General features: G+C 41.6%; 1 protein-coding gene across 1 annotated transcript in view; it reads right to left on the minus strand.

The window, feature by feature from the left end:
* Nucleotides 1-25,526, minus strand: part of LOC126335465 (serpin B6-like) — a 64,379-nt gene that overhangs the window by 23,462 nt on the left and 15,391 nt on the right. Inside the window, exons 3-6 of the mRNA XM_049998776.1 lie at nt 17,961-18,140; nt 15,451-15,658; nt 2,973-3,187; nt 2,283-2,468 (exon numbers count right to left, since the gene is read on the minus strand). Coding sequence (XP_049854733.1) covers nt 2,283-2,468; nt 2,973-3,187; nt 15,451-15,658; nt 17,961-18,140 — 789 coding nt within the window. The remainder of the gene's footprint in view (nt 1-2,282; nt 2,469-2,972; nt 3,188-15,450; nt 15,659-17,960; nt 18,141-25,526) is intronic.

Here is a 25,526-nt window from a genome sequence, read left to right on the forward strand (position 1 = left end):
TTGAGCATGTTTGGGACTGGATGAAGCGTCGTCTCACGCAGTCTGCATGTCCAGCACGAATGCTGGTCCAGCTGAGGCGCCAGGTGGAAATGGCATGTCAAGCCGTCCACAGGACTACATCCAGCATCTCTACGATCGTCTCCATGGTAGAATAGCAGCCTGCATTGCTGCGAAAGGTGGATATACACTGTACTAGTGCCGACATTGTGCATGCTCTGTTGCCTGTGTCTATGTGCCTGTGGTTCTGTCAGTGTGATCATGTGATGTATCTGACCCCAGGAATGTGTCAATAAAGTTTCCCCTTCCTGGGACAATGAATTCACGGTGTTCTTATTTCAATTTCCAGGAGTGTATTTACGAAATTTCAGTCACCAACTTTCTCTTCCGAATGCGAAAATATTTTGTTCAGGCCAACCTACATAGGTAGGAATGATTATCAAAATAAAATAACAGAAATCAGAGCTCGAACAGAACGGTTTAGGTGTTCGTTTTTCCCGCGTGCTGTTCGGGAGTGGAATGGTAGAGAGATAGTATGATTGTGGTTCGATGAACCTTCTGCCAAGCACTTAAATGTGAACTGCAGATTAATCATGTAGATGTAGATGTAGATGTATATGTTCCACCTCATATTGCTTTTCAAAGTTATGCCCAGATAGAAAGAGAACATTGAACACCTCTGTGAGAGGGAAGAGTTGTCTGAAGATACAGTAGCAGATTTAAAGAAGCTACGGGATCCACTATTTGAATCAGAAAGTAAAAGAGCTTTCGAATACTTAAGATTAAATAAGGTTGAAAGGATAGATAACGTACCATCAGAATTTCTAAAATCATTGGGGAAAATGGCAACAACACGACTATTCACTTTGTAGTGTCAAATGTATGAGTCTGGTGATGTACCATCTGGCTTTCGGAAAAAAATATCTTCAACAGAGTTCCGAAGATTTCAAGAGCTGTCACGTACGAAAAGTCGCGCACAGTCAGCATAACAGCTCATGCAGCCAATTTTCTGATAAGAATAATATACAGAAGAACTGGAAAGAAAACTGAGAATCAGATGACGATCAATTTTGCTTCAGGTAAGATAAATATACCACAGAGGCACTTCTGATGTTGCGGTTGATAATGGAAGCAAGAGTAAAGAAAACTCAAGATGCATTCATAGGATTTGTCGACCTGCTAAAAGTATTTGACAGTGTCAAATGGTGCAAGATGTTCGAAATCATGAGGAAAGTAGGAGTAAGATATAGGGAGAGATCGGTAATGTGCAATGTGTACAATAACCAAAGGGGAGTAATAAGAGTAGAAGACCAAGAACGACGAGCTCGCATTAAAAAGTATGTATGGGAGGGAGGTAGCCTTTCATCCCTACTGTGCAATCTATACATCGAGAACACAATTATGGAAATAAAACATGGTTCAGGAGTGGAATTAAAATTCCAGGTGAAAGGATATCAACGATTCGATTCGCTGACGACATTGCTATCCACAGTGAAAATTAACAAGTATTTACATGATCTGCTGAACGGAATAAACAGTCCAAAGAGTAGAGAATATGGAGTGACAGTAAATCGAAGAAAGACAAAAGTAAAGAGAAGAAGCAGAAATTAGAAATGCGAGAAACTTGACATCAGGTTGATAGTCACGATGTAGATGAAGTTAAGGAATTCCACTACTTGGTTATAATGACTGACCTAGACGGAGGACGTTAAAAGCAGACGTGCTGCCGAAAAGGAAATTCCTGTCCAAGAAAAGTCTAATAATGTCAAACATAAGCTTTCATTTGAGGAAGAACTTTATGAGAATGTATGTTTGGAACACATCATTGTATAGTAGTGAAACATGTACAGTGGGAAAACCGGTACAGAAGAGAATCGAAGCATTTGAGATGAAATGCTGTAGACTAAATGTTGAAAATTAGTTTGATTGATAAGGAATGAAGGGATTCTGCGCTGAACCGAAGAGGAAAGGAGTACATGGAAAACGTCGACAAGAAGGAGGGACAGAATGATACGACATTAGGGAATAATTTCCATGCTACAAGGGGAAGTTGTATAGGGTAAAAGCTGTAGAGGAAGACAGACGCTGTAATACTGGAATACATTCAGTAAATAATAACTGTGGATGTAGGCTTCAAGTTTAAATAAACAAATAAACACTTTATGCAGGTATTCTATTAGGGAGTTACAGGTTAGTGTGACATAGCTTTGAACGTTTGCTTCCTCTGACTATGGGAGTCATCTGAAATACTGTTAGTAATTTAAATTACTTCTGTATTCACTTACTGCTTGTAACGTTGCTGAAAGCTCCTTTTCGTACTCCAGTTTGAATTTTGGTAAAAACACAACCACCTCTCGTTTGCTCATTCCGGATAGAATTTCTTGAAGGTTTATGTTGACAAGTTTCTTCTCAAGATTCGGAAGGCCGTTTTGCTGTCTGGGCAGTATTATCATCATACTCACCCTCTCCCCCTGTTGCATGAAAAAGAAAATGAGCGAATTTCAGATGTTACTTGGCTCCCAAGAATTCTGTTTCGTATGAAGATCACAATTCCACACTAATTCTGCGCCGTCGAAAGCTCACAATTCCACCCAAAGCACACAAGTTGGAACGCCTTTTAGGTAACACACATTTAAGATAATATATTCAATACATTCAATGAGCAAAATAGATAGAGATGGGAAAAATTAAACCCTGAGGCGGAGTGTAGACTTTATGATATCAAAACGAGGTTAATTTTTCCACTTCCGTAGTCTCTGGGTTTGTTTTCTTTTTTTTTTTTTTTTTTTACAATAATGCGACAATGACCTTACATTTATCTCCGGAAGAGAAATTTTGTCATCTGTTTCTCACATGTGAAAGGATCATAATATAATTAGTGATAGGAACTCACAGAAGATTTGTTCCTTTGTAATAGTTTTCTATAGCTTGTAATTTAGCGAACAGTTACTATAGGTAAACGTTTACTGTCATACCTTGTACGGGAGAAGCAGAACTTGAGATTCCAGCTGAGGTACGTCAGAGTATTTGAACTGTTCCTTAATATTCATCATGTCCACATCTTTTGTTGATCCTGGGGCAACATGAAATGGTGTTGGTATGGTTAACTCTTTATTAAACGTCTTTAGCCAATCACCCTTGAAGTAAATGGCATTCACCAACACCATCTGTGTCAGCTGACTCAGAACACCTGAAATAGAATTCGCGTGCTTATGAAAGTGATATTTCACTAAGATTACTAATGCGATATTTACTTCGTTCCCTGATGCAAGCAGAACGCCAGTACTCAACCATGCACCGTGCTAAAAACGTCACGCTAATTGCTTGTCGAAAACTTTCAGAAGAAAGATCAGAAAGATTATTTACTTTATAATTAACTGCAACATCAACGGTAATTTAGGTGATATGGTTATGGTTTATGCTACTCATGCATCAGTTCTTTCTTATAACTGCAATATAAATATGTTTCCTCATGCAATAGGCAACTGTTGCAGTGTCTGGGATATTCTCCGAAAAATAACTCTCGAGAAATATATTTACTGACTTAACGATTTCCGTTATACAGCCAGAGAATCGAAAGGTGAGGGCTACGTCTTAGCTACCTCCTTGTCAACCTTCCAGTGGCTATCACAATGGACTCGCATTCGTCTCGTCTGGTGGAGTCCAAATCTCTGTCTGGAAGTCCTGTTGTTGGAATCCATTTCCCAAAATCGTTTCACCGAGGAAGATCGTACTACATTTCCTCATTCCAACCACAATACGAATGAAGGTATAATGAAATAAGTTAGAGCTTATATCCCCAGTAAAAATGTTGTATGGACTCGTTATATTGTGTCTCGGGTGGCGGTTGGGAGAGAGGGGATCATACACTCTAGCTCCGACGTTTAGCTCTGAGATTACACAAGAGTTGGGGTAATATGTAAGCCAGCGGAAAAATGATCCTATCGGGGCCCAAAATATTCTATGTTCCTCTTTGTTTTAAAAGACTCTGACTGAAAAGTGGAATACCAGCTACCTCATTCTAACTTCCTCAGCACATTTAAAAATTTACCCAAAAGTTTTGGCATGCGAACATATTCGCGCTTTTTCTTAAAATGCAACTAACCTCAAGTATTGCCCAATTCAGTCATAGTAGTCAAAGCTTGGAATGACAAATTATCTAAATTTAAGGCAATCCGGTGGTGGATTAGGTTGTCTCTTGAAAGGATTGCTACACCTCTGCCTCTTACACCATCTCGGTCAGCTCTAGCTGTACTGGAGCTTTTGACTAAAAATTGTCTGTTCGGCTGTATCGAAGTACCCCATACTGCTGCAGCACTGCTAAAGCTGTCTCACTAAACTTCCTTTATTTGAAATAACGGCGCTGTTGTTTCGCTGTAAAATGTTAAACGACGTTAAACTGTATTAGTTGATCATCTGTCGACGATTTTACTTAAGGCGACTTTAATGTTTCCTTAACTTCGTTAAGCATTAAATTCACAGCTTTCAGCCCAAAATATCACTGAACCGTAACGTATATGTCATACTAGCTTTGGGGCACTGTTCCCTAGAGTGTTGATCGCCACATAAACAGCAACGATATTACGACATTGCCTACAACGTAAACAATGGAAACATTGTTGCACTGCTGGAAAGTATAGAGTCATTTCATAGTGCGTGCTATACATGTAGAAATTTGCTGCAGAAGGACTTCACAGTCCAAAGTCAAGACACTGGCTTGCAAATTTGTAACAAGTTATACGCCGTTCTGGGTGACACGTTTCGTCTGCCACGTTAATTTGATGACTCGAACATAGGATGATATTACTTCCATAAACTTGGGCCTCATAAAGTTCAGTATAGACACATATGATTACTCCCCTTTTAAACATCTTGTTGTTGATGTGCTCTTTCGTAAAGACTGGTTTGATGCAGTTCTCCACGCTACTTTATTCTGTGCAAGCCTCTTCCTCTCGTAGTAACTATTGCATCCAACATCCTTCTGAATCTTCTTACTGTGTTCACCTCTTGGTCTCCCTCTACGATTTTTACCCCCCACTCTTCCCTACAATAATAATTTGGCGATCCCTTGATGTCTCAGAATGTGTGCTCTCAACCGATCCCTCCTTCTCGTCAGGTTGTACCAGGAATTTTTTCTGCTCAGTTCTGTTCAGCACATCTTATTTAGATGTGTGATCTCCCTATTTAACATTCATCACTCTTCTGTAGCTCCACATTCCAAAACTTCTATTCTCTTCTTATATAGACTGTTTGTTTTCCATGTTTCACTTCCTCACAAACACACTCAAAAATGACTTCCCAGCACTAAATCTATATTCGACACCAACAAATTTCTCTTCTTTACAAACGCTTTTCTTCCCATTGCCATATATTTTGCTTTTGCTGATATTCATGTTATGTCGACGTTTAAGACACCGTCCATTCCGTTCAAGTGTTCTTCCGGGTCCTTTGCTGTCTCTGCCAGAATTAGTGTCATCGGCGAACCTCACAATTTTATTTCTTTTCCCTGGACTTTAATTCTGTTAATGCTTGTTCAGTGTACACACTGAATAACATCATGGATAGGCTACAACCCTGTCTCACTTTTTTCTCAACCACTGCTTCCCTTTCATTCCCCTCGAGTCTTAAAACTGCCATAATACTTCTACCTTTCCTCAACCTATCTTCTAACAGAAGTCGTAGGTCAATATTTCCCCGTATGCTCTTACATTTCTCTGGAATCCAAATTGATTTTGCCCGAGGTCTTCTTCTACGAGTTTTTTCCTTTCTTCGGTAGAGAACCTGTGTCAGTATTTTGACCCTTGACTTGTTGTTGTTGTTGTGGTCTTCAGTCCAGAGACTGGTTTGACGCAGCTCTCCATGCTACTCTATCCTGTGCAAGATTCTTCATCTTCCAGGACCTACTGCAATCTACATCCTTCTGAATCTGTTTAGTGTACTCATCCCTATATGTCCCCCTACGATTTTTACGCTCCACGCTCCCCTAAAACACTAAATTCGTGATCCCTTGATGCCTCGGAACATTACCTACCAACCGATCCCTTCTTCTAGTCAAGTTGTGCCACAAACTCCTCTTCTCTCCAATTCTATTCAATACCTCCTCATTAGTTATGTGATCTACCCATCTAATCTTCAGCATTCTTCTGTAGCACCACATTTCGAAAGCTTCTATTCTCTTCTTGTCCAAACTATTTATCGTCCATTTTTTACTTCCATACATGGCTACAATCCATACAAATACTTTCAGAAACGACCTCCTGACACTAAAATCTATACTCGATAATAACTCTTCTCTTCTTCAGAAACGCTTTCCTTGCCATTGCCAGTCTACATTTTATATCCTCTCTACTTCGACCATCCTCAATTATTTTGCTCCCCAAATAGCAAAACTCATTTACTACTTTACGTGTCTCATTACCTAATCTAATTCCGGCGGCATCATCCGATTTAACTCGACTACATTCCGTTATCCTCGTTTTGCTTTTGTTCATGTTCATCTTATATCCTCCTTTCAAGACACTATCCATTCCGTTCAACTGCTCTTCCAAGTCCTTTGCTGTCTCTGACAGAATTACAATGTCATAGGCGAACCTCAAATTTTTTATTTCTTCTCCATGGATTTTAATACCTACTCCGTATCCTACCTTGATTTATTACATTGATATTTTGGTAATATTCACACTTGTCAGCACCTGCTTTCTTTGCAATTAGAAGTACGACATCCTTCTTAAGGTCTGAGGGTATTTCGCCTGTCTCATGTATCTTGCACACCAGATGCAAGAGTTTTGTCGTGGTTTACTCTCCCAAGGTTACGAGTATGTCCGATACACGGTGCAAGCATAGTCAAGATTCGTCCGATCGCGTCTTGACTATGCTTGCACCGTGTATGGGTCAGCAAGGCCTTCGTATCTGAAGATCCTTGACGCAGTACACCATGAGGGTTTCAGGCTGGCCACTGGTGCCTTCGTACCAGTCCCATCCCCGGCCTGTGTGCTGAGGCAGGGGAACCGCCGCTCGCCATCCGGCGGAAACTCCTCATGGTGCGACGGGTGTGTCATTTCCTTGCCTGTCCTACCTCCCCTGCGTACTCTACCGTTGCCCGACCGCCTATGGAACGTCTCTTTTCCAGTCGTCCTAGGGCAACGAGACCATTTGTGATGCGTGCCAAGCATTTGCTTGAGTCCCTTGGTGTGGAGCGTGTGGGCCCCCAACGACAAGGTTTTACTCGCCTGCCTCCCTGGTTGCTCCAGAGGCCCAGCATTCTTCTAGACTTGTCGGAGAACCGGAGGAACTGCACTCCGGCGTTTGTTTTTACCTCCTTATTTTACGATATTTTAAACCAGCATCCGGACCATGTACCTGTATTCACATATGGCTCTAAACAGGGGGACTCTGTTGGTTGTGCTGTTGTTTTCCCTGATCGAGTCGTCAAGTTAAGGCTTCCTGCGGCGTTTACCATCCTCTATGCCGAATTGTTTGCAATCTTGCGGGCATTGGAGCAGATGAGATGTGTTCCCAGTCTTAAGTTCCTCGTCAGTTCTGACTCCCTGAGTGCCCTTCAGACCATGCAACACTTGTACCCAGCGGATACGGTCGTCCAGAACATCCATGATGCCCTACTCCACCTGCAACGACAGGGGAAGGAGGTTTCTTTCTGCTGGGTGCCGGGGCACGTGGGTATTAGGGGAAACGAACTGGCGGATGTGGCTGCCAAAGATGCATGTTCCCTCCCTCACGTTGTTGAATGTGCCGTCCCCCTCCATGCTGTTACCTCCCTTTTGCGTTTTCGTGTTATGCATCAATGGGAAGAGGAGTGGCTGGCAGTTTCTGACAATAATCTGCGTCTGGTATAGGCCACTACGCGACCATGGCGTACGTCCTACCAGTCATACAGGCGGGATGAGGTTCTCCTCACTCGCCTCCGCATTGGGCACAGTCCCTTAACGCATGGTGTTTTATTCCGGCGGGAGGACCCCCCAATCTGCAGTGCTTGTGGCATCCAGATTACTGTCCGCCACATTTTACTTGACTGTGTTTTATTCTCTGACCAGAGGGCGGTGGTTTCTTTGGCACCGGATTTGCCCTCTATTTTGCAAGACGACGCAGCGACAGTGGTTAAGGTCTTACGGTTTTGTGTCCTGTCCAATCTGTTGCCTCGGATTTTAGGGAGAGGGTTTTAATGTGCTGCTGGGTGACTGGCTCACCCAGGTTTTAGGTAAGAGGTCCGCCAGTCACGATTACCTCCTTGTTTCCCTTCGGTATCTGTTCTCTTTTCCTTGTGTTTCCTTTCCTTTTTAGTGTGTTTCTTCTCCTCTTGTTTTGCCTCTGTATGTGAGCATTTGGAACTGCGTCAGGCCTGTGACTTTTAGCCGTTCTCCTTGTCCGTCTTCGTCCCTTCACCGCATGTGTTCCTGTTTCTATGCGTTTGGGCGCTGATGACCACGCTGTTTAGCGCCCGTAAACCTCAAACACACACACACACGAGTATGTCTGACGGAATGTTGTCTACTCCCGGGGCCTTGTTTCGACATAGGTCTTTCACTGCTCTGCCTAATTCTTCTCGCAGTATCATGTCTCCCATCTCCTCTACTGACGTCTGACTGTTCTAAGTAATCTGCAGTTGGCGGGTTTTCACTGGTCGTAATTTTTACCATTTTTTCGGTTATTCTGTCTGGTAGTGGCACTAGTGGGAAACCCACTGCCTGCTTTCGACATAAATTGACTGATTGTATAGGGGAATGATAAACTGTTGGAGATACGGCTAAGGCTAGGGTCAGTACGAATGCCGTTCATATCACATCTTTACTGTGTGGAAGGTTAGCGCCGCAGCCGCTGAATCGACCGAGCTGCCCGATAACGCTATCTGACAGTCTCATGAGTGACTGTCGTTGTCATATGACTTAATGTCTAACATTTATCATTATTCTTAATTTTTAAATAGGCAAATGCTCTCTTGCTACAAAGTGGAACTGGTCAATATTAAAAGTGAGTGTTCTAATGCACACCATGGTTCGTAAAGCATTTATTGCATAGTGTAAGTTGCGTTTGACAGGGGGAGGGGAGGATAATGGAGACTATTGTTTCCCAGTCCGTAATTTTAGTTATTTAACGTGGAAGTTGATTACACAAATTTATACATTTCTTGTGATAGGATAACATAATGTACGTGGGGACGTGTACTATAGAGAATGCATAAGCATGAGTTAGGAGGGGATGGAGGGCGTAAATCGATTGTGTACGAGGGGTGTTTTTTAAGTGAGTACCGTTTTGAAATTGAAAAAAGACGTGATAAGATATCTTAATAATTTTATTTTTACGTGAAAGCCTGTACCGTAATCTACTTTTCTACGTAATTTCCGTCAATATTGAGGCACTTGTCATAACGTTGTACCAGTTGTTGAATACCCTCCTCATAGAAGTTACCGCCTAACTTGTTAACCACTGCATCATCGTCTTGAAGCCGCTGAATGATCAAATAAAGTTGATCGTCGGTAAAGCAGATGCCAGACTGAGATTCATTGGAAGAATCCTAAGAAAATGCAATCCGACAACAAATTAAATAGGTTACAGTACGCTCAGTAGCCCGGTACGGGCTTTTGTTATTAAAGTTTCGAGAAGATACCTTCACCGAAGAGTCAAGCAGTATATTGCTCCCTCCTACGTATATCTCGCGAAGAGACCATGAGAATAAAATCAGACAGATTAGAGCCCACACAGAAGCATACTGACAATCCTTCTTTCCACGTACAATACGAGACTGGAATAGAAGGGAGAACCGATAGAGGTACTCAGGGTACCCTCCGCCACACACCGTCAGGTGGCTTGCGGAGTATGGATGTAGATGTAGTTGTAGTAGATGTAGACCGCCCAGGTGTTTCTTCAACTGCAGGAACAGATGGTAGTCACTGGGCTCAAGATAGAGGCTGTACGGAGGATGATCTAGAGTTTCCCATCGAAAAGATTTGATGAGATCTTTGGTCTGATTCGCCACATGCGGACGGGCATTGTCTTGCAGCAAAACGATGCCCCTGCTCAACTTCTATGGACTGTTGCTTTGATTCTGGTGTGATATAGGCAACCCATGTTTCATCACCCGCAGCAGTTGGGCTTACGAATTCATCACCGCCGTTGTGGCACCGCTCAAAGAAAGTCAGTGCACTGTCTAAACGTTTGGTTTTGTGCACATCCGTCAACATTTTCGGTACCCAACGTGCGCACAGTTTTCGGTAATTCAAGTGCTCGGTCACAATATCATACAGAACACTACGAGAAACATTAGGAAAGTCATCCCGCAAGGAGGAAATCGTAAAGCATCTGTTTTCTCTCACCTTATTGTCCAATTCCTGCACAAAAATTTCATTAACGACCGAAGGACGCCCACTTAGTTTTCACCATGCACATTTGTGCGGCCATCTTTAAATGTTCCTACTCATTTTCTTACCATTCCATCACTCATAATGTTTTCTCCGTGAACTTCACAGATCTCACGATGAATATCGATCGCTTTTAGGCCTTTAGCACTAAGAAATCTTATAACATCCCGTACTTCAGAGCCGCCAGGACTCACGATTATCGGAGGCATCTTAAACACTCAGTACACAACGTAAACAAGGAAGAATCAGACTGTAATGGCGTCAGTGCGTAGATTAAGGTACAGGCTTTCATGTAAAAATATAATATCTTAGCACGTCTTTTTTTAATTTCAAAACGGTGCTTACCTAAAAAAAAAAAACAAATAAAAACACGTCTCGTACTTCTCTTCATACGTATCTGGCAAGGTTACCACACCGCACAGCAGTACCCTAGGCGAAGATAGATGAGATGGAACGTATTACGTCTTGCAGCATATCGCTGATCATATTATACTAATTTGTATGTGTTTGTACCAAATTCTAGATTGCTCATGGTTCTTTGTCGAAATTTGGCCTAGGTTCTACTTGAAAAGAAAAGTGGTATCGTCCAACTTTAAAACTTGATCGGAATTAGCTCTTTTGTTACTTCTGTTCTTCTGTGCAGCTGAAGGACGGAATGAACTATTTTCACTTTAAAGACATCGGAGTTGATACTTTGATAAACGTATGCCACTAAATTTCCTCCGTCAGTATGGGTTTTGGTATGTACATACAAATAGCACGTGAAAGTTGCTTGTTGTTGCTGGTACACCCTACCCTTGGCATTGGGGTATCCACGACGTAGTACACACGAAGTAGTGTAACTAGACTAGGGGTTTACAACTGCATTGCGAATACAACCAAATTTAGAAGGTATGAATGCAAGGTGATGCTACCACAACTGCTATCATCTTGGCTCTTTAGACTATAAGGAGCATACGTGAAACAACTGCCATTCTGAAGTTACGTCTACTGGCGGGAATTCTGTCAGCCACAGTTTCCTTTTTTAAAAAAAAATTTTACACATATAAGTAAGTGGTAGGAGATTGTTAACAAAGATGACATAGATATTACGTAGTGCTGTCGAACTTATATGCACGCTTCGTTTGTCATGGAGTAGGATTCTAGGCCAAATCATTAAGGCTCGTTTCGCGTGGTAAAGTCCCGCAAAACACCTATAAATTACTTTATCTGGAGGTGGGAACACTACTATCTGCTGACATGTTGGTTCTATATCTACATCTACATCCATACTCCGCAAGCCACCTGACGGTGTGTGGCGGAGGGTACCCTGAGTACCTCTATCGGTTTTCCCTTCTATTCCAGTCTCGTATTGTTCGTGGAAAGAAGGATTGTCGGTATGCTTCTGTGTGGGCTCTAATCTCTCTGATTTTATCCTCATGGTCTCTTCGCGAGATATACGTAGGAGGCAGCAATATACTACTTGACTCTTCGGCGAAGGTATGTTCTCGAAACTTTAACAAAAGCCCGTACCGAGCTACTGAGCGTCTCTCCTGCAGAGTCTTCCACTGGAGTTTATAAATCGTCTCTGTAACGCTTTCACGATTACTAAATGATTCTGTAACGAAGCGCGCTGCTCCCCGTTGGATCTTCTCTATCTCTTCTATCAGCCCCATCTGGTACGGATCCCACACTGGTGAGCAACATTCAAGCAGTGGGCGAACAAGTGTACTGTAACCTACTTCCTTTGTTTTCGGATTGCATTTCCTCTTCTAGAGACCTTCGGTACACCGCTGCAAGAAGGAGGGCAAATTCCTTCGCGTACTCTGTGTAAAATCGAACTGGTATCCCTTCAGGTCCAGCACCCTTTGCTCTTTTGAGCGATTTTAATTGTTTCTCTATCCCTCTGTTGTCTATTTCGATATCTACCATTTTGTCATCTGTGTGACAATCTAGAAAAGGAACTACAGTGCAGTCTTCCTCTGTGAAACAGCTTTGGAAAAAGACATTTAGTATTTCGGCCTTTAGTCTGGCATCCTCTGTTTCAGTACCATTTTGGTCACAGAGTGTGTGGACATTTTGTTTTGATCCACCTACCACTTTGACGTAAGACCAAAATTTCTTAGGATTTTCTGCCAAGTCAGTACATAGAACTTTACTTTCGAATTCATTTAACGCCTCTCGCATAGCCCTCCTCACACTACATTTCGCTTCGCGTAATTTTTGTTTGTCTGCAAGGCTTTGGCTATGTTTATGTTTGCTGTGAAGTTCCCTTTGCTTCCTCAGCAGTTTTCTAACTCAGTTGTTGTACCACGGTGGCTCTTTTCCATCTCTTACGATCTTGCATGGCACATAGTCATCTAACGCATATCGTACGATGGTTCTGAACTTTGTCCACTGATCCTCAACACTATCTGTACTTGAGACAAAACTTTTGTGTTGAGCTGTCAGGTACTCTGTAATCTGCTTTTTGTCACTTTTGCTAAACAGAAAAATCTTCCTACCTTTTTAATATTTCTATTTACGGCTGAAATCATCGATGCGGTAACCGCTTTATGATCGCTGATTCCCTGTTCTGCATTAACTGATTCAAATAGTTCGGGTCTGTTTGTCACCAGAAGGTCTAATATGTTATCGCCACGAGTCGGTTCTCTGTTTAACTGCTCAAGGTAGTTTTCAGATAAAGCACTTAAAAAAATTTCACTGGATTCTTTGTCCCTGCCACCCGTTATGAACATTTGAGTCTCCCAGTCTATATCCGGCAAATTAAAATCTCCACACAGGACTATAACATGGTGGGGAAATCTACTCGAAATATTTTCCAAATTATCCTTCAGGTGCTTAGCCACAACAGCTGCAGAGCCAGGGGGCCTATAGAGACATCCAATTACCATGTCTGAGCCTGCTTTAACCGTGACCTTCACGCAAATTATTTCACATTTCGGATCTCCGTCAATTTCCTTCGATACTATTGCACTTCTTATCGCTATAAAGACGCCTCCCCCTTCACTGTCCAGCCTGTCTCTGCGGTATACATTCCAATCTAAGTTTAGGATTTCATTACTGTTTACGTCTGGTTTCAGCCAACTTTCTGTCCCTCGTACTATATGGACGTTGTGACCGTTTATTAATGAGACCATTTCTGGGACCTTTCTATAGACGCTCCTGCAGTTTACTATTAGCACATTAATATTGTTATTCCCTGTTGCATTTTGCCTACTCCTGCCTTGCCGCGTCTCAGGAGGCGTCTTGTCGGGCCTAGGGAGGGAATTCTCTAACCTAAAAATCCCACATGTCCACTCCACACGTACTCCGCTATCCTTGTAGCCGCTTTCGGCGTGTAGTGCACGCCTGACCTATTCAGGGGGACCCTACATTTCTCCACCCGATAGCGGAGGTCGAGAGATTTGCACCCCAGATCTCCGCAGAATCGTCTGAGCCTCTGGTTTAAGCCTTCCACTCGGCTCCAAATCAGAGGACCGATATCGGTTCTGGGAACGATACTACAAATAGTTAGCTCTGATTCCACCCCGCGAGCGAGGCTTTCCGCCTTCACCAATTCCGCCAGCCGCCTTTACGGACTGAGGATAACCTCTGAACCCAGACGGCAGGAGTCATTGGTGCCGACATGAGCAACAATTTGCAGTCGGGTGCACCCAGTGCTCTCTATCGCCGCCGGCAGGGCCTCCTCCACTTCTCGGATGAGACCCCTCGGCAAGTAGAGAGAACACTGGCCTACTTCCCCGACCTTTCCGCTATTTCCCTAAGGGGCTCCATCACCCGCCTAACGCCTATATTACAAATATAAGATGAAAACTATGGATCGGGTGTATTACTGTATTTCATATGTTTAGGAGTCGTGTAATACAGGATGCAGACAGTTAAAGAGCGGTCATTGATAGCGTGGATTACTGCAGTGCTGATGGGGTAAGTTTGATTGAGGGGTTGTTAATTGCTAATTTAGTCATGTTACACAGCCCAAGTGTGTCAGAAGGAAAGTGTAAAAGTGTATGTAGAACAGGAACATACTGCCCCCCCCCCCCCCCCCACACACACACACGTGTACACCCACTCGCACATACATCACAACGGAAAAATCTAGGACGTTAGAGCTAAAATATGTATTTACCGACAATTACTCTTTAGGACCGTTGCCGAGTTTTTTTTGAACCTGCGGAATAGTTATTGAGGGAGTGTTTAACTAAGTGAAAAACGATTTCGCAGTCAGCCAACTTACTGGGTCATATCCTTACTACGTAGGCTATTGGCTCAAGACTGGGAAATATGTTTGTTTGTGGCGACATAGTGGCAACCATGGATGGCATCAGCTCCACCTCCCCAGACGACACAGTCATAATAATCACATGGGAAGAAAAACGAAGAAATGTAGGCAGGAATATTCGATCCACTGACCTCGCGCTCTTGAAACTAATCGCTTAACACTTTTTTCCTTCCTCGCTTTCCTGGTTATACAGGAACCCATAAAGAAGTTACCACCACTCTGACCCTAAAAACAAAAATAGCTGAACAGCTTCAGGCGCTGTCCTGTAACTGCGCATATCCCAGCAGTTCTACCTAAACTAAGAAAGGAAGAAAGGAAAGAAGGGAGATGTTCCCTTCGCGTATGTGGGGCGTTCTTGAAAGCTACCCGTACTCGTGGAGAAATCCGTGCGCATCTTCTCCAAATAAACGGGAATACTGTTGGTGATTGTAATATCAAAAGATCAACAATAGTGCAGCAGATCAACTGCTTATTGCAGTGACATTCCAATTGCACTCTTGTTCTAAACTGGTTTGAGGCCCACTGATAACTTATTATTCCTTAAAATACAAGTGTAATTTTTTTACCATTCAACACTGCCTCAACTAAGAATTTTAAATCTTTTGTTCTCCCCTTTGTTTGAAGTTGTAATGTCTTTCTTTCCACGAACAATACGAGACTGGAATAGAAGGTAGTACTCAACGTACCCTCCGCGACACCACGTCAGGTGGCTTGCGGAGTATGGATGTGGATGTAGATGCAGAACAAAGCTAAGGAACACTGAAATTTTTCAGTTTCATGCTAAGTGTGAATAGTGATTGGATGAGAAAAATTACTTACCAGGAGGGATTAGATTTTTTATCTTCTGATTTGTCTTATTTTCTACCCAGTCGTTTATTATTTTCCGTGCTTGTTCTTCTTGTGAAAAATCCACTACTTCTGCTCCAGCCTTGAGTTTAACAGCGGAATTGTTAAATTCTTCCTTAACGTCAAAACCATTTTTAATAAATATTCTGTTAGCTATGCTAAGCAGCACGTCATTGTTTTCCTGAAATACAAAGAAAAGAAACACTTGTTAAAAAGCTGATGTACTAAATGGTATTTGCCATAATTTTTATTTTTGCTTAAAAAGGGTTGAGACGAAGCATTACATTTTTCATTATATCGTATGACAGTGCTTTCGTCGTCACAGTCCTGATGTAAAGGAAAAAAGCTTAAATGGAATAAAATCTAAGTTTGAAGACGATATGTCACGTTGTTTACTTCCACAGAGCATGATAATTCATTAGTTAATTAGTTACATGTTACCCAAATGATTTGAACCATTCTGTCATCGAAATGACGTGGAACGAATCAATTTACAGGATATGTATGCACGATTACTGTTAACATTCATTAACACATTACTATTTTTTAGTCCTACTCATGCAACAATACTCAAAATTTATTTATTTTTATATTTTCATTACGGGCTACCAGATTTGAGGTAAAAATTCATGGATGGAATAGAAGTTACCCAGGAGAAACGGTTTTAAATTAGATTTATGACGTGCTTCGCTACCTGTCAGATATTTTATCTTATTGGGCAAACGATAAATTTTTTTACTGCATATTGAACTCCTTTCTGGATTACTGATAGCTGTAATAATGGGTAATAAAGGTAATTTTCCCATCTAGTACTGTAGGTATGTAGACCACTGTTCTTCTCAAATTGTGATGGATTATTTATTTCGAATTTCAGTGGCGAGTATATGTATTACGACGCCGCAGTTAAAATGTCTAGCTCCTTGAAAAGTTACCTATACGACGGCCGTGGTTGAACATCACATTGTATTCTTCCTGCTCGCTTTTGTGTAATTAATACTTTCTTTCTAAGTGGTGAGTTCCTCGGAAAATTATTCCGTACGACATTACTGAGTGGAAATATGCAAAATATGTCAGGAGGTTGATATGCTTGTTGACAAGATTATCAATTGTAAGAAGAGCAACAGTAGCTGCACTTTATTGTTTTAGAAGTTCAGTAATGTGCTTGTTCCAGTTCAAGTTTTCATCAGTATGTACACCCAAAAATTTAGAGCTGTCTACCCTATTTACTGACTCCTGCTCAGGTACTAAATCAGATGTTGCTATGACTCTGTTTGTTGTAAACAACTGAATTGACGTGTTTTTTCAAAATTTAGAGAGAGTCCATTTTCTGAGAACCACTTAATAATTCATTGGAAAAAATTATTCACCAACTCTTTTAGTGCCTTCTCTGTAATGGAATTATATCACTACTACATGCTGATCTAATGTCAGCGCAATACTATTTTCATCCAGTTTTCCCTCTTTCTTTTACTGTAATTTGTACCAATCACAGGCAATCATATGCAGTATTTTCTTTACCGTGCACAGGCGAAATATTTTATCTGCTTAAGCATGTCGTATTCAAACGAAAACTTCGCCTTTTATCGAATGAAGAGTCTGTACCGTTTAAAACAGAACAGGCTCTTTTTACTGTTCCAGACTGACTTCCTGGCAGCCGGAAATACATGCACCATTGCTTCCTTTAAAGTTATCTCAATTTCAAAGTCTAACAGCCTTGGTGTATTTTCCAGAATATTGCATCCTTTTGTGGTAGTCTAACTTTTAAAATACTTGTGTGGTACAGAATTTGACTTACTCTGTTAAGTTAATTCTCCAGTTACTCAGTGAGTGACTAATTAGGCGGTTTTCAAACATTTCGAATGTATTTCCTGGGGGTGATTTCATTGGATTTGGATGGGAAAGCAAAAACAGTATGTTAGAGGCTAACAATACTCTAGTGGTACTGTCCACAGGAGGGACTGTATAGTTTTCGTAAAGAACACTTTGAAACGTCAGAAATAACAGAGACGATGTCTTCAGCTTCTTGCACACAAGAGTAGCAAATATCGATTTATATGCTATAAACACTTTTTTGTTTATATATTACCATCGTCGTCACCCCCAGCATCACCTGACTGCGGTACAATTTGCACAACGATTGATGACGGAGTACAGCTACGCCTTTAAGTAACTACTATAGCCACCTTATCCCTTCCGCAGAAGCGATCACGTTGTATGACCAACCAAAGCCCGTGAAATGCTGCGGGTATGTATCTAGTGGCAAAAGAACCCAGATTTTGTGTGCTACTCAAGGTTATTAAATTCAACGTCAGTGTTCTTTGATCCATTCCTATATCGATAAAACATAATGGATACCTGTGTTTAGCGACATTTTAAATATAGATAACGAGTCTCTAGTGACAGAAGTTCAAAGAGACATTGTTGCCATAGACACCCAATTTCGTCAAAAATATAACTTCAGAGGATCTGATAACGATATTTACCTGTAGGCGCGTCATTATAGCACTGGACCCATCCTCCGTCACGTTTCTGTCTTCGGGTAGACGCAGACCCCTGGCTATCTGCTTGGCTGTATCTCCACGAGCACCCAGAAATACAAGTGCTAGGATCACTTGTATACTGATAGGCGAGAAGAATACATTATCTGTTCCGTTTGCTAAATCCTGAAATTGAATATTTAACTCCTTTAAAGCATTATTCAGGGCTTCTAAAATTTTCCTGAAACACAATCACAGAAGTGTTTAGTACATCCATATACTCCGTAAGGTTACATCACGAAGTTTAGCTAAAAATACAATAACTAGGGCCTAAAAATCTAGTTGCTTCACTATCATTTAGTTAGGACGAATAAATTGCTCAACTCTGGGACGTGAAGTTACGTTGGTGGAACTGGGAACGGAATCAAGCAAAATCAAATGTGAGACGTGAGCTTTGCAAGAAGCGTGACAAAAAATCGTAGACGAAACAGAAATAAAGTCAAGACAGATGTTTTCTACTGAGGAACGGAGATGCGAGGAAATTCATGTGCAGGCTATATTGAAATGAGGGAATTAGAAACAACATGGGTGATTTAATTTTATCCACTGCCGTCAGTGTTTCTTCCGCGATGTTATTACTTTCGTTAAATAAGGCAAACCGCGTTCAGTCTCAAATTCTGATTTCATTTCAGTGCACGATGCATTTCGAGCCTTGAGGCCTCATATTCGGGTACTTGATAAGTCCACATCATTTTTCAAATTCAGTTTAATAACCGTCCTGTTGAGATACCAAACGCGTAATCACAAAGAGGCACACTGTGAGTACAAGTTATTACAAAACTATGACAGTATTGAAAAATTACTTAATGTTTACAGTACAGGCTACACTGTATAGTGTATAGATGCACGTAAATATGACTACTCATCTGTACTTCAAAATCATGTAACCAATGTTGGAGACAGTAAGCTATCAATGGTGTCTTAGTTTTGTAAAAACTCGTATTCAGTTTGTCACACTTCATTACCCCTATGTAGTCTTAACGAAACATCCTTCGCTGTAACTAAAAGCAAAGGCGGTATCATTAGGAGTAAATGTGGGAATGCCACTGTTAAATGCAGAAGAGAAAGAGAATAGGTGGAAATAGTACACTGAAGACCTATATGAGGGGAGGACTTGTCTAATGACGTGATAGAAGAACAAACAGACGTCGATAGAGGGGAGACAAGGGATCCAGCATTAGAATCAGAATTTTAAACATTTCTGGAAGACTTACAATAAAATAAGGCAGAAGGGATAGATAACATTCCCTCACAATTTCTAGAATCATTGGGCGAAGAGGGCATAGAAGGAGTATTCATGTTGGTGTGTAGAATGTATGAATCTGTCGATATACAATTTGACTTTCGGAAAAGCATCATCCACACAATTCCCAATAACAGTCCTGTATTCAAGTTGCTGACAGGAATAATATTCTGCATAGTGGAACGGAGAATTCAGGATGTGATGGATGACGATTAGTTTGGTTTTAGGAAAGGTAAGCAAAGAAGAATGCTGAGGATTAGATGGGTAGATCATATAACTAATGATGAAGTATGGAATAGAATTGGGGAGAAGAGGAGTATGTGGCACAACTTGACAAAAGGAAGGGACCGGTTAGTAGAACATGTTCTGAGGCATCAAGGGATCACAAATTTAGCAATGGAGGGCAGCGTGGAGGGTAAAAATCATAGAGGGAGACCAAGAGATGAATACACTAAGCAGATTCAGAAGTATGTAGGTTGCAGCAGTTACTGGGAGATGAAGAAGCTTGCACAGGATAGAGTAGCATGGACAGTTTGCATCACACCAGTCTCTGGACTGAAGACAACAACAACAAGGGTACTAGGCAGGGAATTATGTCGTTCCGGTTGTTTGCAAGCGAGACTGAAGGAAAACCAAGAAACGGTCATAGGATTTGTCGATCTGGAAAAAGCGTTCGGCAGTGTCAAATGGCGGAAGATGTCCGATCTTCTGGGAAAAGTAGTGTTGACCTACAGAGCAAGACGAGTAATATACAATATGTACAAGATCCGATTGGGAATAATAAGCGTGGAAGACCACAAACCAAGTGCTCGGGTTACACAGAGCGTAAGACAGGGATGTAGTCTTTCGCCCCTACTTCTCAATCTGTAGATGGAAGAAGCTATGGAAGAAATTAAAGTTCACAGTCGAATTAAAGGTTAAAGGATATCGGTGAAAGGATGTGACAGATAACATTCGCTGACGACATTGCTATCCTCAGCGAAAGTGGAGAAGAGCTGCAGGATTTATTGAATAGAATGAACAGCTTAATGAGTACATAGTAGGGACCGAGAGTGAATCGAAGAAAGACAGAAGTAATATGAAGCAGCAGAAATGAGAACAACGAGAAACCTAAGTTCAGGATTGGTGATCACAGGGTAGATGAAGTTAAAAAATTCTGCTTCCTAGGCAGTAGGACATAAAAAGCAGACTAGCACTGAAAAAAAACGTACTTGGCCAAGAGAAGTCTACTAATAGTAAATTAGAAATTAATTAATATATTAATAATATTAGTAATAATTAGTATTATTAATTTGAGGAAGAAACTTCTGAGAATGTAAGTTTGGTGCACAGTATTGTATGGTAGTGAAACATGAACTCTGGGAAAACCAGAAAAGAAGAGAATCGAAGCATTTGACATGTGGTGCCACACAAGAATGTAGAAATGTAAGTATACTGATAAGGTAAGGAATGAGGAGGTTCTCTAGAGAAGTAGCGAGGGAAGGAATATAGGGGAAACACTGACAAGAAGAAGGGACTGGATGATAGGATATAAGTTAAGACATCAGGAAATAACTTCCATGGCACTAGAGGGAGGTGCAGGGAAAAAAAACTGAAGAGAAAGACATAGATTTGAATACATCCAGAAAATAGGTGAGGATCCAGTAAATAATTGCTGCTCCTAGATGTAGGGGTTGACACAGGAGAGGATTCGTGGCGGGCCGCATTAAATCAGCCAGACGGCTGATGGCTCAAAATAAATAAACAAGTAACATAGAAAACAATCTTAACAAAATGAGTGTTAGCCTGGATTCGAAAATTGATGTAGACTTACCAATTAGCTGAAGGTAAGCTCACGGAGCTCGTAGTGCATCGTGCATTGAAATAAAATCGCGATCTATGCCCGAAAGCGGTTTGATTTTTGTTTTATGAACTTTCGGGGTATGAGGTAGTCTCATGCAAAACAGTAATTAAATGTTTTCCATGGAAATCATCCAAGCCCATGGCCACATTCTGTTAGGTGAATACCTCCACGAAGAGCTACAGAATATCGTACCTGACACGTAATCTCACTACAGTATTGTAATAGAGTGACTTCATTGATATATCAGAGTGAGAAATAAATAACCGTCCTATAGTGGTAAAATTTTAGTGTATGGTAGTAGAAAGCAGAAAGGTTATACATTAATGGAATTTGCTAGGTAGAAATTCTGCATTAACACATTCTTACAGAAAAAAATCAAATAAACTATAAAAGAATCGAATTAAATTAATAATGAAACTGACTATATTATATATATGGGTACAGAAATGATACTCTTTGTGACGGTATATTTCACTTTTTGAATTTCTAATGAAGAAGTATAACAATAGACAAGACTAGAAAGAAATGTTATAGTAATTTATATAATAAAATTATAGTTATTTATTTAATTATTCGTGGTCATAACATATTAAATCAAGCAATACTATCTGCTTCTTGGAAAGTAAAGTTCATACATAAGTATACTAGAGGAGTAATATTTTAATAATTAATACTTAGGCACCTACCACAAAATCTAGCAGGAACGAATGAAATGAAATTCTCGTGTGCAAAACGGCAGTGATTAAGGAGAATATGAGAGCTTCAGGCTAACCATCATACGGATATGACGGAATAGGCTCAAAATTTTCGGACGTAACGCGTTCTGATGAAGCGCATAGCATTTTACATAATATTCGCAACAATTATCACCTACCGAATGTAAAAAGTCGATTTTAAAGAAAAATAGAGGAATGTTCTCTTACTAAATTGATCGACAAACGGACCATTTCCATTTCGCGAAAAAAGTTAGAGAACGGAGTGATCAACGAACTGGAAGAGGGAACTCATCCTTTTTTTTTTTTTTTAGATAAATTTGATTCAGTGTCAATAAACTGGTAACAGTCGTTGATAAAGTCACTGACTCAGCATATGTCAGTATGCCCATGAATATACTGTACTACACACTGATGCTCCGGTTTCCAAATACATTGGATATATACACGACTGGTCATTAAAATTGGTGAACCACGAGGATTACGTGCTACAGACGTGAAATTTAACCGACAGGAAGAAGATGCTGTGATATGAAAATGATTAGCTTTCCAGAGCATTCACACAAGGCAACACCTACAACGTGCTGACATGGGGATAGTTTCCAACCGATTTCTCAAACACAAACAGCAGTTGACCGGCGTTGCCTGATGAAACGTTGTTGTGATGCCTCGTGTAAGGAGGAGAAATGGGTACCATCACGTTTCCGACTTTGATAAAGGTCGGATTGTAGATTATCGCGATTGCAGTTTATCGTATCGCGACATTGCTGTTCGCGTTGGTCGAGATCCAATGACGGTTAGCAGAATATGGAATCGGTGGGTTTAGGAGGGTAATACCGAACGCCGTGCTGGATCCCAACGGCCTCGTATCACTAGCAGTCGAGATGACAGGCATCTTATCTGCATGGCTGAAACGGATCGTGCAGCCACGTCTCGATCCCTGAGTCAAGAAATGGGGACGTTTGCAAGACAACAACCATCTGCACCAACAGTTCGACGACGTTTGCAGCAGCATGGACTATTCGCTCGGAGACCATGGCTGCGGTTACCCGTGACGCTGCAACACACACAGGAACGCCAGCGATGGTGTACTCAACGACGAAGCTGGGTGCACGAATGACAAAACGGCAGTTTTTCGGATGAATCCAGGTTCTGTGTACAGCATCATGATGGTCGCATCCGTGTTTGGCGACATCGCGGTGAACGCACATTTGAAGCGTGTATTCGTCGTCGTCCTACTGGCGTATCACCCGGCGTGATGGTATGTGGCGCCATTGGTTACACGTCTCAGTCACCTGTTGTTCGCACTGACAGCAGTTTGAACAGTGGACGTTACATTTCAGGTGTGTTACGACCCGTGGCTCTCCCCCTGATTCGATTCCTGCAAAACTCTACATTTCAGCACAACCGCATGTTGCAGATCCTGTACGGGCTTTTCTGGATACAGAAAATGTTCAAGTGCTGCCCTGGCCAGCACATTCTCGAGATCTCTCACCAACTTAAAACGTCTGGTCAATGGTGGTAGAGCAACTGGCTCGTCACAACACGCTAATCACTACTGTTAATGAACTGTGGTATCGTGTTGAAGCTGCATGGGCAGCTATTTGCACACGCCATCCAAGCTCTGTTTGACTCAATGCCCAGGCGTATCAAGGCCGTTATTACGGCTTGAGGTGGTTATTCTGGGTACTGATTTCTCAGGGTCTATGCACCCAAATTGCGTGAAAATGTAATCACATGTCAGTTCTAGTGTAATATATTTGTCCAATGAAAACCCATTTATCATCTGCATTTCTTCTTGGTGTAATAATTTTAATGGCCAGTAGTGTACAATGAAGTGACAAGTCATGGAACAGCGACATGCACTTATACAGATGGCGACAGTATCGCCTACACAAGGAAATAAAGGGCAGTGCATTGGAGGAGGTGTCATTTATGCTCATGTAATTCATACGAAAAGGTTTCCGACGTGATTATGGCCCTACTACCGGCATTAATAGACTATCAATGCGGAATGGTAGTTGGAGCTAGACGCATGGGACATTCCATTTCGGATATCGTTACGGAATTCAATATTCCGAGATCCACAGTGTGCCGAGAATAACAAATTTCAGGCATTGCCTCTCACCACAGATAATGCAGTGGCCGAAGGCCTTCACGTGACGACCAACAGCAGTTGCGTTTGTCTAGAGTCGTCTGTGATTACAGACAACCAACAGTGCGTGAAACAACCTCAGATCAATATGGAACGTACGTCGAAAGTATCCGTTAGGACCAAGAGGGAAAATTTGGCGTTAATGGCTGTGGCAGCAGATCACCGATGTGAGCGCCTTTGCTGACAGCACAACATGGACTGCAGCGCCTCTCCAGGGCTATATGACTGGAAAATCTCGCCCTGGCCAGATCCCATTTCATTTGGTAAGAGCTGATGGATGTTTCGAGTGTAGCGCAGACTCCGCGAAGCCACTGACGAAAATTCTCAACTGGTACATACAAGCTGGTGGAGGCTTCATAATGGTGTGGGCCGTATTTACAAGGAACACTGACTGGAAATGGTTATGTTAAATTACTTGGAGACCATTTGAGGCCATTCATCGACTCCCTGTTTCCAAACAACGCGCCAAGTAATTGTTCCCGATTGGTTTGAGGAACATTCTGGACAATTTGAACGAATTATTTGGCCACCCAGATCGCCCGACATGAATACCGTCGAATATTTGTGGGTCCTAATCGAGATGTGAGTTCGTACACAACTTCTACACCGGCAATATTTCGCGATTATACCTGTAGACGCCTTTAGAGGCAGCATGGCTTAGTATGTCTTCAGGCGACTTCCAACGACTTATTGAGTCCATACCATGGCGGGTTGTTGCACTACGCCGGGAAAAAGCAAGACCGACACGATATTAATTGTTATCCCATGACTTTTGTCACCAGTCTACATGGTAGATGTTTGAGACATGAAAAGGTCTCTGGAACCATACAGTTTCATTTGATTCAATTAAACTTCCTATCGACTGGAAATTCGGAACCGAGTTGGGCAAGGAGATTTAAAGTCGCCAAAACCAATCTCAACACTCCTCAAATGCAGTTTGCAGATCTCTGATTATCAACAATGGTTCAAACGGCTCTGAGCACTACGGAACTTAACATCTGAGGTCATCAGTCCCCTGGAACTTAGAACTACTTAAACCTAACTAACCTAAGGACATCACACAGATCCATGCCCGAGACAGGATTCGAACCTGCGACCGTTGCGGTCGCGCGGTTCCAGACTGAAGCGCCTAGAACCGCTCGGCCACACCGCCCGTCCCTGATTATGAATAAGCACCCTAATTTTGGTTATGAAATTGTACCATTTCCCATTATGACACTCGTACATAAGTTTTAATAATCAGCAGAAGATTTAAACACAGCGTGTTTGAAAATAGCCCTGAAAATAATGATATGAAAAACAGAATCAAGTATAACCTATTTAATGAAAAGGAAATGGGGAAAGTTAAAGATAGTGTTCTGGAGACAATTGTGGAGAATTTTTGTGGTAACGGAGGAAAGTTGGATGGACAGCAAAATGAAAGGAATAGAAACGACCTGGAGTGATTTTTCGCATGTCAAAGTGCGTATTGAAAACTGTGTTTCTAATACGTGTGAAAACTGTAATTGCAGTTCTGACGTAAGGCATTTCGACGTGGACTGTTAGTGTGAATAGCATT

Source organism: Schistocerca gregaria, chromosome 2 (genome assembly GCF_023897955.1).
Source record: "Schistocerca gregaria isolate iqSchGreg1 chromosome 2, iqSchGreg1.2, whole genome shotgun sequence".
Lineage (NCBI taxonomy): Eukaryota > Metazoa > Arthropoda > Insecta > Orthoptera > Acrididae > Schistocerca > Schistocerca gregaria.